Raw genomic sequence first — 17,894 nt, forward strand, 5'->3', positions numbered from 1 at the left:
TAATATCCAGCAGTAGCTTTATTTTTTAATTCTAATTTCATGTCCTCTCTATTTCCTTTAAAAAAAATTTCAGTTTAGTTCTATTTCAAATAACTGTGACTTCACTTCATAAGCAAATCCCACATTCTCGTTCAAGTTGCTGTGGAAAACTCGGTTTGAATACCCATGTACTATTCAGAATTTTGAATGTGTGTTTCTGTCCACAAAATTGTTTCCTATTTGATTTTATGTCAACACTTCTACCGGCATAAACCTTGTAGAGTAGAAATCCAAAGATTCGGACTTTTCAGGGATTTGGTTGGTCCGGATTCTCGGGCAAATTTAAGAAGGAATAAAGAAGAGTTGAACAGGTAAATATTGATCATTTATTCTTTGCCAAATACAGGCACGCTTCATTTATCAGAATGAGCTGTTTTATAGAAAAATAAATTCAACACTTGACAAAAAGCACGGTTGCTTGTTGCCGCTGTACATCTGTGGTGCTTCTGTATACCTGCCCGCACACAAAAGCCCTGTAAATTGCAAAAGATTGAGAGTTTTCAAAAAAGTATGGATTCTTGGTTGGTCCAGATTACTGGCATCTGGATCTTTGGACTTTTACGATATCAGTATTTTATAATGGAAGGTTACACTTAGTACTTATCTGGCATTGTGTAGGTAAAGCTTTTCGGCATGAAAGCATTCGCTCCTTTTCCACTGGCATCCCAGCTGTGCAGTGTCCTGGGATAGGACATTGGGCCACCCTTAGCTAGGACACAACTCATCCCCAGGGATCGAGGTGCTACCTTCAACTGGATAACTTTCTGCTGTCCCTTTCCCACTGGATTTATTTCCCAGGGATATGAGTCGGGGTCGAGGTGATTAATCCCCGGCGTGAAATGGTATCATTTGACGCCAGCGTGCTGACAGTTTTCTTTTTCCACTGGTCCTTGTCCCAGTTGATTCCTAGGACAAGGTGCTCGTGGAAAAGGGGCTATTGTCTTAGCTCCCCAGTTTTCTTTTATTGTCTTTGTTTCCATTAACTTTCTTTGGTATTCACTTGAATCTTCCATTGGATTTCTTCCACTCTACTGAGACCATCTTGTATCTCATTTAGGTCTTTGGCTTAGGCACGTTTGTAGAGCTGCACAGATTTCTGATTCTAAATCAAAACATGAGCTGCTCTACAAGTCCACGTTTAGAATCTGCTTCTCCCCAAGCTCTAAATCTCTCCGCGACCAGTTCAGTTATCGCCTTTTATTTCATCTGCTGGTCTCCTGAATGCTTTTCTGTCACTTTTTAAAACATTGCTAATAGCATTTGCTGGTCAGATAAACAAACTGAGTGAGGAAGAAAGTGAACTAATGGCTATGGTATTGCAACAAGAATGCACAATACTTTAGTTTCTGATTAAATCTCATACAAGAGAAAGAAAGTAGCAGGCGGACTATATGAGGCAGGTGGTTGAGAACCACAAGTGTGGTCATTTATGATGTGGGGTTTTACATTAATTATATTTGACACCTGAGAATTCTTTAAAAAATATGGTTTTAATGAATCAGATTTGTGTTTTAGATGTTGGTACTTTTTTTCATGCTGTTTGGTCATATATACATATACAATCTTTTTGGAACAAAATTCAGTCGTTTTTAGAATATCTGTATAAGATTAGAATAGTTTTGGATCCAACAGTATTTTTATTGGGTAGTTTGCAACCTCTGAAAGGCTTGGGATTAGATAAGTTTCAGCTTGCTTTTGTATATTTAGCTTTATCCGTAGCGAAAAAATGTATTGCTAGTACGTGGGAAGATACAAATATGATGGATATTAATAGATGGCACAATGAGGTGAAATATTGTTTAATAATGGAAAAAATTACGTATTTTTGAAAATAGGCTATCAAAAAACCACAGCTAAAATTAAAAAAAAAAATCAAAGGATAAATGAAGCAAAACAATGAAAAGTACAGCACAGAAGAGAGCAAATTTATTCTCTGTTTATGTCCGAACTTTGAAGCCAATGCAACTGAACTGCAGAGGCCAACCATATTGCTATATTTTCTGTTAAATGCATGCAACCTGTAAGTGTTGAATACTTGGGAGGAAAAAGTGATCTGCTCCAATTATTGTACAATTTCTGGGTGTGATACGTCCTTATCATTAGATCAACCAATTGCATTGGGAAGAGGACAAACATTCTTCTAAAGTTTTGTTTAGCTCTAATTCACCTGGTTTTCTTTAATATTATCTATTCTATATTTTTGTCTATATTTCCTTATCGGTACGATGAAGGCCAACCAACATGAAGCTGCAGATGCCACAGTGATATACCACTTTGTGATTGGATCAGAATGGAAAAAAAAAAGAGATTGTGGTCAAATGACGAGCATTTTTTAAAATAAGCATGAAAATCAAGTGAACAGTTTTGTCTCCAAACCTGCCATCAGGGAGCGACAGATGAAATAAAATTATACAGAGTGTTTGTGGAGGGTGCAGTAGAGATGTGCAATGGGCACACACACACGTTGGGTTGGAACATTAAATAAAGGAGATTTCAGTTGGTTTGAGATATGTGGTTCTTGGAGAAGGATGTGAATGTAGTCATTGATTAGCTGCAGGGCTGGACTAATAATGTGCGATCATTAAATATCTTGCAGCATTGAGACCAGATTTCAGAAATAATTTTACTTTTTTTACTCCAGGGAAATAATTCCTTGACTTGACCTCTCATGTAGGGGCTTCATTTCTTATCTCGAGCCTCTAAGCAGGCAAGACGACCCTCCTTTTAATCTCTTGAAGGGCAGAGTCTGGGAAGTGAAGTCATCAGCCTCACACTTTGAATACATTTTTCTTAGTGCTGTGTTGTGCAAAGATTACAGCAGTGGCTGTTGGGAAGGAATACTGTGTACGCCAACGTAAAACACGATGACCCCTGAAATTCCACCTAAAATGTAGATTTTTTGACTAGTCTGGCACTTGCAGCTAACCAGTGGAGTACTGCTGCTGGACACATTTAGTATACTAATTCACAATATTTTAAAAGCAAATGACCAATAAAGGTTTAAATTTTATTTGCATGTGTTAAAAGTAACTACCTTTAGCTCCTTTAACAGGCCTTTCTTTCTTCTTAAAGTATTTATTGATTTTAATGAAGAACCTACAAACAAAGTGTACAATTCACTGAGAGAGTACAGACAGTTACACAAACTATGAGATATTCTGTCTCTCTAGCATACACAAATTGTTAACCATTAACAGGCCTTTTAAAGCCTGTACTGAGCCCAATGATGGTCGTGCTTCGCAGGGGAGCACTGACACTTCCCCCGTTAAAGTTCAGATTTTAAAGTTTTCCATGGGGGAATGCTGAGACTTCCTTGCAAAGGTTTGGACGTTAAACTGACAACCCCTGATTTCTGGGGTGACCTTTTTAATGCTCAAGGACCATTGTGTACGCCGGCCTATGCCGTACCTCAATGGAAGTGTGCATGAATTCACTCACCATGAAGTGTGTTCAGCTGGTGCATCAGTGTCCTAAACTTGCACCCTTTTTATATTGCGGTTTTGTGAGAAACTGGAGTCCATTTTTCTGCATGAGATTTGCAAACAATTCAGATGCAAGTTATCCTACACATTATTATTTGAGTACAAATGTAATGACAAATCTGGAACCTAAAATCTAGGCTGAAATACAATGATTATTTTAGAGGACATGTCAGTCGTATTTTTATCAAGATAATTTTCCCCCCTTGGTACTGGGATTTGATATAATATTTTCAGTCCCTGTCTCTTGTGTCTATCCATTTCTGTGTACATTATAATTTTATCACACTACATGTAAATTTTTTCTTCTTTGGCTTGGCTTCGCGGACGATGCGGGACAGGCAGACGCGGTTGCAGGGGAAAATTGGTTGGTTGGGGTTGGGTGTTGGGTTTTTCCTCCTTTGCCTTTTGTCAGTGAGGTGGGCTCTGCGGTCTTCTTCAAAGGAGGTTGCTGCCCGCCAAACTGAGGCGCCAAGATGCACGGTTTGAGGCGTTATCAGCCCACTGGCGGTGGTCAATGTGGCAGGCACCAAGAGATTTCTTTAGGCAGTCCTTGTACCTTTTCTTTGGTGCACCTCTGTCACGGTGGCCAGTGGAGAGCTCGCCATATAACACGATCTTGGGAAGGCGATGGTCCTCCATTCTGGAGACGTGACCCACCCAGCGCAGCTGGATCTTCAGCAGCGTGGACTCGATGCTGTCGACCTCTGCCATCTCGAGTACTTCGACGTTAGGGATGAAAGCGCTCCAATGGATGTTGAGGATGGAGCGGAGACAACGCTGGTGGAAGCGTTCTAGGAGCCGTAGGTGGTGCCGGTAGAGGACCCATGATTCGGAGCCGAACAGGAGTGTGGGTATGACAACGGCTCTGTATACGCTTATCTTTGTGAGGTTTTTCAGTTGGTTGGAGGAAAAAACCCAACACCCAACCCCAACCAACCAATTTTCCCCTGCAACCGCTGCAATCGTGTCTGCCTGTCCCGCATCGGACTTGTCAGCCACAAACGAGCCTGCAGCTGACGTGGACTTTTTACCCCCTCCATAAATCTTCGTCCGCGAAGCCAAGCCAAAGAATGTAAATAATGTTTATATATAAAACATAGAATTATCTATCAAAATGTATATGCTCAATAAAAATCAGTTCAGATGCTGATACACTCGTGTTTTTTGTGCATTGTATCCAGACAGATTTACTGTTTGACTTCTTTCATATTCATAAAGAGAATGGTGGCAAGGTGAAACAGGTAGATTGTGATATCAATGTTGATTTGATGGAAGTGCTGCCAATATAATGCAGCAAAGATGAGTGTTTAAAGGACTCAGCTTTTGGGAAAAGATCAGTTGGTCCCAGAGTTTGATCGTGCTCAACTTACAGGTGCATTGGCTATCGAGAAATGCTCATTTGTATTTGTGGACCTTATCAGTTCCTAAAATTACCAGAAAATGGTGTGTCACCAGCAATGATTGTAGCCAAATTTCAAGGCTTCATCTCAATTGGCGATACACAAAATCTTGAAGTGGGGGGGGGATGAGATTTAAAAAATTGACAATCTGAAATGCTAAGAAACCATTCATGCAACCACAGAAGCTTTGAACTGCCCAAAAGATTCTAGCTGCTCTCATACTGTCTGCATTCCTACATTGGAGTGGAGCATAGAACATCAAACTCCTGCAATTTCTCAACAGATAATTAATTTATTATCATCTGATTGTACAACCTGATTAAAATAGTGTCCCTCCAGACCATGGTGCATGCACAAAAACACACAATGCACAGTACATAACGATCACATAAATAATCAAAGTAAATTTCTGTAAATATTTGGGGTGATTTGCTCAATTCACAAGATCACATAGGCTATTTGGCCCCTCGGGTCTGCTCCACAAATCCTCCTGGAGCTAAACAGTTCTTGCATCTAGTTCCATATCCCTTGATAATTAGATACCTATCAATTTCCTCCTTAAACTCCCCCAATGATCGGGTCGGGCCTTCTCAGCTGCATGTGGCAACAAATTCCACAAATCCACGACCCTCTGACTAAAGAAATTTCTCATCTCTTTTTTAAATGAGTGCCTTCTAATTCTAAGACTGTGCCCTCTTGTCCTGGATTCACCCACCAAAAGAAACATCTTATTGACATCGACTCTGTCCAATCCCTTCAGCATTCAAAATGTTTCTGAGATCCCCTCTCATTCTTCTATACTTCAATGAATAGTCTGAGCCGATAACTGTTCCACGTTAGCCCTTGAATTCCTCGTAAATCTTCTGAACTCTCCAACATCCGCACATCCCGTCTAAGATAATGGGGACAAAAACTGCACACTGTACTCTAAATGAAGTCTTGCCTGTACCGCATCCAGCCTTATTAACACCTCTACTCTTGTACACTATTCCTCTTGAAATGAATGCTAACTTAGCATTTCCTTTCATTACTGCTGATCCAACCTGGTGGTTAACCTGCATGAGGTCCCCCAAGTCCCTTTACACTTGAATTTTCTCCCCATCCAAATAATAATCAGCCTGTTTATTAAAGTGTACAATGGTACATTTCTCAATATTGGATCTCATCTGTCATTTCTTTGCCAACTGTCCAAGTCTCTCTGCAATCTTTCAGTTTCTTCAACACTTCCTACTCCACCTGGTGTCATCTGCAAACTTCACAAAACCATTCAATCCATATCTGAATAATATTGTAAAAAGAAACGGCTCCAACACCAACCCCTGCAGAACACCACATGTAACTGGCAACCAACGAGTAAAGGATCCCTTTATTCCCACCCTTTACTTTCTGCCTATCATCCAATGCTCCACCCAGCCTAATATCTTTCCAGTAATTCCCTGGCCTCTCACCCTATTAAGCAGCCTCTTATGCAGCACCTTATCAATGGCCTTTTGAAAATCCAAAACACAAAATCTATAGTCTCTCCCTTGTCCATCCTACTTGAGATTCCCTCAAAAGATTCCATTAGGTTGGTCAGGCAGGATCTTCCCTACATGAAACCTTGGACCTAACATGCCATGCATCTTGAGGTACTTCATTACCTCATCCTTGAGGATCGACTGCAATAACTTTCCAACTACCGATGTCAGACAAATAGGCTTATAATTTCCTTTTTTCTGCCTCCCTCCTTTCGTAAACACCGGAACTACATTTGCGATCTTCCAATTCTCCGGAACCATGTCTATTGATTTCTGGAAAATCGTGTCCAATGCCTCCACAATCTCCAAAGCCACCTCCTTCAGAACAGTGGGTGCATCTCATCCAGTCTCGGATTCTTAACTACCTTCAGACCATTCAGCTTACTAAGCACTCTCTCTAGTATCCTGACTGTACTTAATTCTATTCCCTGAGACCCTGACTATCAGGTATATGACTATGGTCTTCCTCAGTGAAGACTAACGCAAAATACTCATCAAGTTCCTCTGCCATCTCTTTGTTACCCATTATAATTTCTCATATGTAATTCTTTTATTAATATTTCTGGTTCTGTTAAGCTATGGTGTCATCTGCAAATAAACTGATTTGATATTCCTTCTCTTTTTTATCCCTTTTATTTTATTTTCTGTTCTTATCAGTTCTGCCAATGGTTCTATTGTTAAAGCGAACAGTGAGGGAGATAGTTGACCTGCTTAATTTAAATTGGTTCGATTATATATCCATTTACTGTCACCTTCGCCAATGGTCCCTTGTATAATGCTTTAATCCAATTAATATATTTCTCTGGTAGGTTGAATCTCTGTAACACTTTGAATAAATAATTCCATTCTACCCTGTCAAAGGCTTTCTCTGCATCTAAAGCAACAGGCACTGTTGGTATCTTATTTCCTTGAACTGCATGAATTAAATTAAAAAATTTACAGACATTATCCGCTGTTCGTCTTTTCTTAATAAATCCAGTTTGATCTAGTTTTACTATTTTTGGAACATAGACGGCCAATCTGTTTGCTAATAGTTTTGCTATCATCTTATAATCTGAATTAAGTAGAAATATTGGTCTATATGATGCTGGTGTCAGTGGATCATTCCCTGTCTTTGGTATTACTGTAATTATTGCTGTCTTACATGAATCTGGCATGTTTTGTGTTTCTTCAGTCTGGTTCATTACTTCCAGGAGAGGAGGAATTAATAAGTTTTTTAATGTTTTATATTGGGAGTCTGTCCTCTCCAGGCGTTTTATTGTTCGGTAGCTTTTTTAATATATCCTGTGTTTCCTCTTTCAAATGGTTTTATCAATTTATTTTGTTCCTCTTCTTGCAATTTCGGTAGTTCAATTTTAGCTAAAAACTCATCTATTTTGTCTTCTTTCCCTTCGTTCTCAGATCGGTATAATTGCTCATAGAATTCCTTGAAGGTTTCATTGATCTCTGTTGGGTTATATGTAATTTGTTTGTCCTTTTTCCTTGATGCCAATATAGTTCTTTTAGCTTATTCTGTTTTAAGCTGCCTGGCTAGTATTTTGTGCATTTTTTCTCCTAGCTCATAATACTTCTGCTTTATTTTCATTATGTTCTTCTCCACCTTATATGTTTGTAATGTTTCGTATTTTTTTTTGTCCGCCAATTCTCTTCTTTTTGTTGTATCTTCCCTTGTTGCAAGTTCTTTTCCTGTAATTACTATTTCCCTTTCCAGCTGTTCTATTTCCCAATTGTAGTCCTTTTTCATCTTAGTTATATAACTTATTATCTGCCCTCTAAAGAAGGCTTTCATTGCGTTCCATAATATAAATTTGTCTTTCACTGATTCCGTATTTATTTCAAAATACATTTTAATTTGTCGCTCAATAAATTCTCTAAATTCCTGCCTTTTAAGTAGCATGGTTTAATCTCCATCTCTTTGTTCTCGGTGGGATGTCCTCCAGTTCTATTGATAATAACAGGGGTGAGTGATCAGATAACAATTTAGCTTTATATTCCATTTTCATAACTCTCCCTTGGATATGGGCTGACAACAGGAACAGGTCAATCCTTGAGTATGTTTTATGTCTACTCGAATAATATGAGTATTCCTTCTCCTTTGGGTGTTTCCTCCTCCAAAAGTTGCATTTCCTGCATTGATTTAACCATAAATTTGGCTATTTTGTTCTTTTTGCTAGTCTTTTGCCCAGTTTTATCCATCTTTTTATCCAAATTAAGGTTAAAGTCCCCTCCAATCAATATATTCCCCTGCATATCTACAATCTTCAAAAAAATATCTTGCATAAACTTTTGATCCTCTTCATTAGGTGCATATATATTGACCAAATTCCAGAGTTCTGAATATATCTGACATTTTATCATTACGTATCTCCCTGCTGCATCTATTATTTCCTCCTCTATTTTGATTGGTACATTTTCATTGATTAATATAGCGACACCTCTGGCTTTTGAATTATATGATGCTGCCGTTACGTGCCCTACCCAGCCTCTCTTTAATTTATTATGTTCCACTTCAGATAGTTGCGTTTCCTGCACGAATGCTATATCTATTTTTTCTTTTTTCAGTAAATTTAATAGCCTCTTTTTGATTTGATTATGTATTCCATTAATATCTATAGTCATATAGTTCAACATGGCCATCTCATATCCTGTTTACACCTCATTTCCGCTTCCTCACCACCACCTTTCCCCCATTTTCATTTCTGTTTTCCTTTTTTGAACTCAATGTATGACAACACTTCTAAAATATAAAATACTTCAACCACTCCCACATCTAAAATCCCCTTAACCCCAAGTGTTTCCCCCCCCCCCTCTCTGAGTCACCCCTTATCCCTTGCCGGGCAACTACAACTCCCCCCTCCATTCGGACTGCGAACCCGTTCGCAAGTGTCAACTGATTTCGCAGTGACTTATTCTCTCCCACCCAACCCCCTCCAGAAAAGACTTTTATCTTCACATTAAAACAAAGCTCCTCTCTTCTCTTTTTCCCTCTCCTTTTTTTCCCTTCTCCCTTACTTCTTTCCTTCCCTCCTTTAGTTCTTACTGATACATTATTTTTACTTCTTTATATGTAGTTTGTCGTCGTTCTTTGTTCTCGTTACATCTCTTCATCTCTCTTTCTGTCTTGCAGGCGTTCTGCAAATTCTCATGCTTTTTCCAGATCTGAGAACAGTCTGTTTTGCAGCCCCGGGATAACTATTTTAAGCACCGCTGGATTTCTTAACATAAATTTATAGCTTTTTTTCCATAGGATTGATTTTTCTGGGTTAAACTCCTTCCTCTTTAGGAGTTCAAAACTTATGTCTGGGTAGAAAAAAATTTTTTGACCTTTGTACTCCAATGGTTTTTTGTCTTCTCTAATTCATCGCCTTCTCCAATATATTTTTTCTTGTCATGTATCTCAGAATCTTTACTAAAACAGATCTTGGTTTTTGTTGTGACTATGGTTTCAGGGCTAATGTTCTGTGTGCCCTTTCTATTTCCATTCCTTCCTGCATTTCTGGCATTCCCAGGACTTTTGGGATCCATTCTTTTATAAATTCTTTCATATCTTTGCCTTCTTCATCTTCTTTAAGGCTCACTATCTTTACATTGTTTCGCCTACTATAGTTTTCCATTATATCCATCTTCTGAGCTAACAACTCCTGTGTTCCTTTAACTTTTTTGTCACTTTCTTCCAATTTTCTTTTTGTCGTTCACTTCCATTTCTACCACCATTACACGTTCTTCCACATTTTCTAATCCTTTCCCTACATCTGTTATGACCAGCTCTATTCTACTCACTTTTTCTTCTGTACTTTTCATTTTTCTTTTCTACTTTTCATTTTTCTTTTCATTTCACTAAATTCTAGTGTCAACCATTCTTTTAATGCTTTCATTTGTCCTTGAAAATTTTTTTTATCTATGTTCTGTCCATTCATTTTACCTCCTATTCTTCTGTGCAGAGCTTGGTGTTCTTCTTCTTCTGTGTCTGCTCTTGGGTTTGTGTCTTCTACTTCCTTGTATCTGTGTCTCTTCTGACTTTCTTGTTGAGCTGCTTGTCTCTGTTGGGTGTTTTTTTTTCATGGCTTCTTGATATTGGTGCTCTTCTGGGCTAGTTATCTGTTGGGCCTCCTGCTGCTGTTTTTCTTTCTCATCACTCCCTTTCCCGTTGCTTTCCTCTTCCTCCAGCTGAGAACCTTGATGGTTTCGGGCATCTCCCAGCTGGTCGTGCTGTGTAGGTTCACTCCACAGCCGGGCCCCCCCTCCTGTCAGTGTTCTCCTTTTCCTTGTTGTGCGCATTGCGCACCTCTGTTTGGCTCATTCTTGCAGTTCCGCGGTCGGGAGGTTGCGACCCTGCGGGGTCTCCACTAACCTCAGGGACCGGGCTCCTCTGTTCACGGCGGGTCCCTGCTTCTTCATGCAGGTAAGGCCTTCTCCTTTCTCTTCCGCCGTCTTTCCTTTTTTTTCCCGTTGTTTTTGGTTTTTCTTTCTTAGGTGCCATTTTCTTTCTTTTCTCCACACCTTAATCTTTAATTTGTTGTGTTTTGTGTTTCTTGAGCTTTGCATTTCCTTCACTTTTTTCCTTCTTTTCTGGAGAGGGCTGGTATTCTCCTACCGGCCACTACTCCATCACATGACTCCTCCCCCATTATAATTTATCCAGCATCATTTTCAACCGGTCCTATATCTACCCATCTTTCTTTTACTCATTTTTTTAAAAAATCTTAGTATCCTTTTGTGTGTCATTTGTCAACTTCGTTTCATAATTCATCTTTTCTTTCCTAATGAATTTCTGTGTCTCGTTGTGTTTTTAAAAGTTTCCCAGTCCTCCTGTTTCCCACTAATTTTTGCTTCCTTTTTTTTTGCCCTCCCTTTTGCTTTTATTTTAGCCTTAACCTCTCTTGTCAGCCACATTTGTGCCATTTTTCCACTCATAATTTTCCTTTTTCTTGGAATATATTTATCCTGCACTTTATTTCTTGTAGAAATATCCAATTCTGTTCTGCTGTCCCTCCATCTAACTTATTTTTCCAGTCAACTTGGGCCAGTTCCTCTCTCATACCACTAATTCCCTTTGTTCCACTGAAATATTGGCAGACCTGATATCAGCTTTTCCTTTTCAGATTTGAAACTGACTCTATCATGTCATGAACACTACTTCCTAAGGGTTCCATTATCTTTAATTCCCTAATCACCTCAGATTCATTACCCAGCACCCAATCCAAAACTGCGTGGCGGGCTTATTGGCAGAAAATATGAAGTCATATTTTTCTTTTAATGAAATATGTCCACATTTAACCTTTCTGACTTGAAACATTTTGTTTTTCTGCTTGTTCTCCCATGAAATCTTTAAAAGGAAAGGTAAGAACTGCCAGGTAAGAACATTTCACATCAACATTAAGATGAAAGCAAGTTTCTGAGCTCATCGAGTTCATCCATGCAACAAGATGAAGCTGGATGTCAAGTTGGAAATACTATGGTTGCTGGAGGAGCTTCAAATGGTAGGAGAGCAAAGTTGTATTTTACCGGACTGTTCCCTTATTGAGAGGAACCAATAAAGGTCCACAAAATAAATAATGAATATTATTGAAATGATGCAACTTCTACTTTGAATAGATTGATATCTTGACCCTAATCTCTTATTTTACTTACAGACTAAATTTTATCTCTTGCATAATAAGATCTGTTTTATTTTTAGGTGACATCGAATTTATCGAAAGCGACATACGGGTACAAACTGCTACTGGCTATTGCAGTTACTGTTGTAGCAATGGCTATCATTGCTGTAGTTTGTCTGATAGAGGTAGGTTTCTACTTGATATCATCACATGTTTATTGGGAAAATTATAAAGTTGATGAGTATTCACAGCACTTTCAATTGTCTTGGTCATTTAAATTAATGATTGAAATTCAGTAGCACTGAATTGGGGGCACTGACTTCAATGCCTATGCTAGTAAGATTCTGTATGAAGACTGGAGTTTCACAATGTTTTGCTTCTGACAAAATTCTTGTTTTTATCAATGCTAAAGCAATTGAAATTTTCAGTATCTTTACTTGAAGTAAAATTTAATTATCTGGTTAAAACTTAAAAGTAAGCATATTCTAATTTAGGCTTGGCCACACCTAAACAGTGGTTCTTAACCTTCCCCCCCCCCCACTCACGTCCCACTTTAAGTGCTGTGTGATTAGTCAGGGATGGCTTAAAGTGGGATGTGAAGGGGGAAGGGAAGGTTGAGAATCACTGCTCTAGACCCAATTGTTACTGAACTATTTTGCTGGAGAAAAATTGTCATTGGCCCATTTCCTTTGGAGTTATGAAACCGTGCACATAACGAGTCAATTAGGTACGATTAAAACAGTGGTTTTCAAACTTTTTCTTTCCACCCACATCCCTCTTAAGCAATCCCTTACTAATCACAGAGCATACTTGCTATATAAAGGACACTGTTTGACCAGCTGAGTTTTTCCAGCATTTTGTGTTCTTACTTCAACCATTTACATGATTTACTTCTGAAGTACAGGTGGAGATTTTATTGAAATATCTGCAGGATCTGAGCATCATTTGCAAGAGTATCATAATTTTTTTTTTGTCTGCTAATGGATTACCCTTTCAATGAACGTGTTGAGTTTCCTTCTTGGGGTCTTGGTTTTCCTTTCTTCTACTTTTTCTCCAAAGTGGTTGAGTTTGGGGGTGGGGTTGGGAGTTGCTGGTAAAGAATCCTTGACAATTTTCTGCAATCCATCTTGAAGCCATGGATTAATGTGTTTGGAGGGAGTGGATGCAGTAGATTAGTACGAATCAGTTTTACTTACCACTTGCCCGAATGTTGTCAGGACTAACTGTATAGAGGCATAGATTACTTTCTTAACCTAAGTGTTGTGATGGGAATTAACATCAGTCAACCTCCCTACTCTCAACCATTTGATGGAGAGATCATTGATAAAGTAGTTGAAGGCCTAGAAATCCTGACACAAACTGCTGAATTTAATATTCGGTAGAGACTAGCGTTTATCTGCCCTGCATTGCTTATTGTCTTATACCATTGGCATTGAGTGTAATCTGAACTATCTCATGGGATGCAATTTCCCAATGTTCCCACTTCATTTCTGGCTACAACAAATCCTGCTCCTGCCATCATCTCACTACAACATCACTTTCTCTCTCTCTTTCTCTGGTATTGTGCAATTTCATCACTAGAAAGGTGAATTTTGTTACTAATGCACAGATGAAGTTTACTTACCACTTGCAAGTTGCTATCAGGCTTTTACACTGGCATAATATATTGCCTTAACAATTTCCTTGTGGCCATGGATTCCTTCCTCCTTTTCGATAATCGGAAACCCTCCAAGTGTCTGTTCGTAACCTTCTCCGTTTATTTGAGAGCCGTAGATTGAATTACAATGGATGGTCCTCAGCGTTGAGTGTAGGTAAAGATCATGGAGTTGGTTTTGAAAAGTTAGCATTTGGGGAAACTCAGAAGCAGAGCTCAGTCCGTGAAGTGGAAGGATTTTAAGGAATTGTTATTGCGCTGAAGCAGGACCACTGTATGTGCCCATTAGTCCTAGCCCTGTAAAGATCAAAAACACACTGTGAGCTGATGCAGAAGACCCAAATCAAGTATAACCAGCAGTGATGGTACAGACCATGCCATTAAAAATAGTTAACACAGGACCTATGGAAAGAGGAAATAAAAAGCACAAGGATCATGGAATGTCCTGTGGAGGGCAGAGCTAGTATAATTCATCAATTATTTAAAAAAATATATTTTGATGCTGGTGAAAGACTCCCATTTTCAGTCAAGTTTTTTTTCCAATTGGCAGAGAAAGATACTGTGAGTGATTTCTAGTTATGCCCTCATATCTCCAAAATTTTGGGAACTAAGTGTTTTGTCATGCAAAGAAACCTTCTGATCTAAATTCAACCCTATTGTCGATTTGGAAGATTTTTTAAAATGGCCAAATTGGAGAACAGATCCAGAAAATGCAAACTGGCCAGAGAAAGGAACATCAGAAGTGACTGAATCAGCCAAGCCAGAATAAGATTTGGTACTTGTAAAAACTTTCAAACATTCGGAGTTTGAATCATCATTTATCACCTGACTGAAAAGTACCATTTAAAAATAATAAAAACTCAGCAACCACTTGAGTGGTTTTAACATGAAGTTTTAAGAATGCAACATTTTGTATAAATCAGACCAAATGTTGGGAGAACATAGAGTGCAAAAGAAGGGCTCCACATTTGGAAAGATAGTCTAAGGCATGTGGATAGGTTTTACTGTTTTGCTCAACCAGTACTGAACATCTCATGGCACAAATTTTGGGCACGAAGGATGTTGTGGCAATATCACTGGCACCCCAACTTGATACAATTTTGGGTGTGGATAATTACTATATTTATGCATCTTAAAAATAATGGAATGCAAAAATGAATAATTTTCTATCAGCCACGTAAATTTTGGATACATTTCATTTTAAATCTACTTGCACCCTATGCTTTTCTTTTATCATTTTTATTCTTTATTAAAAAGAACAGTTATTAGCTTGACAAAAATTGTAATGCCTGTTTTTACATTTTTATTATTGATAGATTTGTTCACAAAGATCAGAGTCAAGGGTTCCATTTGCTTCAGGAGATGCAGCTTGTAAACAACAATCGAAGGGGTAAAAACATTCCCTTTGCACTAAGTGATAAAATGCAATGGTCCATTTTGGTTTTTGCAACTCATGACTTGTGTCAAAGAAACTCTATAGAAATGTCAACAGTGACATATGTTTTGTTCACACAGCCCTCTGAACAAAGTCACAGAGAGACTAACTGGGAAGAAACCAAAAGATGTAGCACAACAGGTAACCTCAGATGTTGATTTATTTGTTCCTTCTGTTTGCTCATTTTAACCATGAGGAAGTACTTCAGTTTTAACTTTCCAGCACTGACTCAGAAGGGTCTCTCTTTAACTTCTCTTTCTCTGATTCTGCGCTGTAAAGGGGGGTGGGGGGGGGGGCGTTGCGGGGCAATACCAATGGTGACTGCTGTACGGCAGGTATAAGTTAAAGTGTATCATGCATGTTATTACATTTTTAATGTATTATGACATGACCATAAAAGGAACGTTGAGCCTTCAAAAACTTTCAATTATGTATTTGCTTTAATTTAACATTTATTGTCAGGCATCCCTTTTGGAAGAAGGCATGACACTTCCAAAGCCACTTTGGCTTCAGGATTTATACAAACCATTAGATTCAGTTAGGAAAAAATCGATGGGTCATGGGTCCCTTTACAAGAATTCATCGGAAGAGGAGGAGGTATGTAACAAGGCTAATTTGAGGCAAACTCCTAATGTAATGTATTATAAATCTTAATCTACTAATAATGAATGATTAAATTGTGCTTAGTGCCAATATTACTAGGATTTTTTCTAAGATCAAATTGTATTTAGAGATCTCAAATGGGACAATGAGAAACATACAGTATAAGGGGATAATCAAGATGTCAAGCAAGAGTCAGAAAGCATTTAAATGAGCTGACTGCTCTTAACATGTATATTTTTGTAAGTACGGAGTCATATGTGCATCTCTTTGCCTTGTTCTCTGCGCCAGACAACTCATTCACAAATCGGTGCTTATTTTTGAAAATTTTATTTTTGATCTTCAAAGACGCCTACAAATCCAAACAACAATCTCTTTCAACAGTAGTAGATAATATGCAGTTTATTTCTCCCACCCCCGCTCCCTGATGTTGCTGGCTGAGTTAACAACTCTGAAGTTTTTTCTACTGTCCTGTGCATGGGCACCTCCCAGACAGTGATCCAACCAGGCAGAATGCTCTGCACATTTAGCGGCATATCAAATCTCCTCAAACTCTTCACAAAGTAGTGCTGCTGGCGAACCTTCTTCGTGATTGCACTTCCAACACTCTTCTTCTTCCTGGGCATCCAAACCAGCATTTCTAGAGAAAGAAGTCATTCTATGATCTGTGCTTTTAGCTGGGAGAGTGCTCATCTGTGTGCTGGATCAGTTGGTTTGCAAGGTCTTTGAACAGATTGCTTTAAAGACCATGTGATTGCTTCTCAATGGCCACTGATTTTATTTGGATAAGTGTGCTAAACTACATTAAAAATATATGTACCAGGCATATAAGTGATTATTGACCAAATAATTGTTCTATAGTTAAGATGAAGTATTTTTAAAATGTTCTATCCTTTTGAAACACTGCTGAAGTACCACATGACCCAACTGGACTGCTCTGGTCCATCTTTGAGCTGACAATCCTTGGACTCCTAGTTAGGACCCAAGCTGTCAAGAGAGAGTGCAGAGAAGGTTCACGAGAATGTTGACAGGATTTCAGGGTCTGAGTTACAGGGCAAGGTTGTGCAGACTGGGGTTTTTTTCTCTGGAGCGTAGAAGATTGAGAGGGGACTTGATCGAGGTGTATAAGATTTTAAAAGGGACAGACAGAGTAAATGTGGATAGGCTTTTTCAATTAAGAGTGGGGGAGATTCAAACTAGAGGACATGGTTTAAGATTGAAGGGGGAAAATTAAGGGGAACATGAGGGGAAATTTCTTTACGCAGAGGGTGGTGGGGATGTGGAATGAGCTTCCGGCAGACGTGGTCGAGGTGGGATCATTGGTTACATTTAAGGAAAGACTGGATCGTTACATGGAGAGGAGGGGACTAGATGGGAATGGACTGGGTGCTGGTCAGTGGGACTAGGAGGGTGGGGATTTGCTACGGCATGGACTAGTAGGGCCGAACTGGCCTGTTCTGTGCTGTAAGTGGTTATATGTTATACGGTTATAAAAACTTAAAAATAGGGGATCATTAGAAATGGAAAATAGTTGTGTTTTATTGTTCTTTGCTTCTGGGAAGAGGTATTAAAGTACATTTATTGATACAGGAACTCCTTTTTTTAATTGGAAGTTTTCTTTATTCTAGCGCACCCTCTAACACCAGGATCCAATAAGGATTTTCTTTGGACAAATCGCATTTTCATTTCACAAAGAGCATCCTTCAAAGAGCCAAGGACTTTCTTTGAGAAGAACTTTTTTCTTTCTTTTAATGATTTAATTTTTATTGAGTTCTTTATATAAAAAAAATTCCAAACCCTTGAGTCAGTGTAAAAATTATGTAAATTATAAGTTATAAAACATAAACTTATCCATAAAATAGAAACAAACATGGCAGGAAAAACCATCAATATAATAACCAAACATGTCTATTTAGATCTCTAATAACAGGGGGAAAAACTGGTTCATTAAGTAAAAACACAAAATGCCGGAGAAACTCCGTGTCCTTTCTGCCTGAAATGTCAGTTATGTTTCTCTGCCTTTGCTACATAACGAACACTGTTCAACCTGCTGAGTTTCTCCAGCATTTTGTGTTTTTACTTCAACCGCGGTGTCGACATAATTTTGTGCTTTGCTCTTTTGATTCATTAATATACTTCACCACAACTATACTCATCTGAATACAATTTT

The 17,894-nt window shown here is 38.6% G+C and overlaps 1 protein-coding gene across 3 annotated transcripts in view; it reads left to right on the top strand.

Annotated features, from left to right (window-relative positions):
* The window catches only part of LOC138746599 (leucine-rich repeat-containing protein 37A-like), a 39,916-nt gene extending 22,391 nt beyond the window's left edge, over nucleotides 1-17,525 (top strand). Inside the window, exons 10-14 of one of the 3 annotated variants that reach the window (XM_069904890.1) lie at nucleotides 12,116-12,220; nucleotides 15,006-15,079; nucleotides 15,205-15,265; nucleotides 15,587-15,721; nucleotides 17,353-17,525. In XM_069904890.1, the coding sequence (XP_069760991.1) occupies nucleotides 12,116-12,220; nucleotides 15,006-15,079; nucleotides 15,205-15,265; nucleotides 15,587-15,721; nucleotides 17,353-17,364 (387 nt within the window). In that variant the 3' untranslated portion in view covers nucleotides 17,365-17,525. Of the gene's footprint in view, nucleotides 1-260; nucleotides 351-2,270; nucleotides 2,543-12,115; nucleotides 12,221-15,005; nucleotides 15,080-15,204; nucleotides 15,266-15,586; nucleotides 15,722-17,352 lie in introns of those variants that run through there. The other 2 variants (XM_069904892.1, XM_069904891.1) reach the window with 2 other exon arrangements.
* The last annotated feature ends 369 nt before the right edge of the window (nucleotides 17,526-17,894 follow it).

The sequence above is a fragment of the Narcine bancroftii genome, chromosome 12 (genome assembly GCF_036971445.1).
Source record: "Narcine bancroftii isolate sNarBan1 chromosome 12, sNarBan1.hap1, whole genome shotgun sequence".
NCBI classification, from domain to species: domain Eukaryota; kingdom Metazoa; phylum Chordata; class Chondrichthyes; order Torpediniformes; family Narcinidae; genus Narcine; species Narcine bancroftii.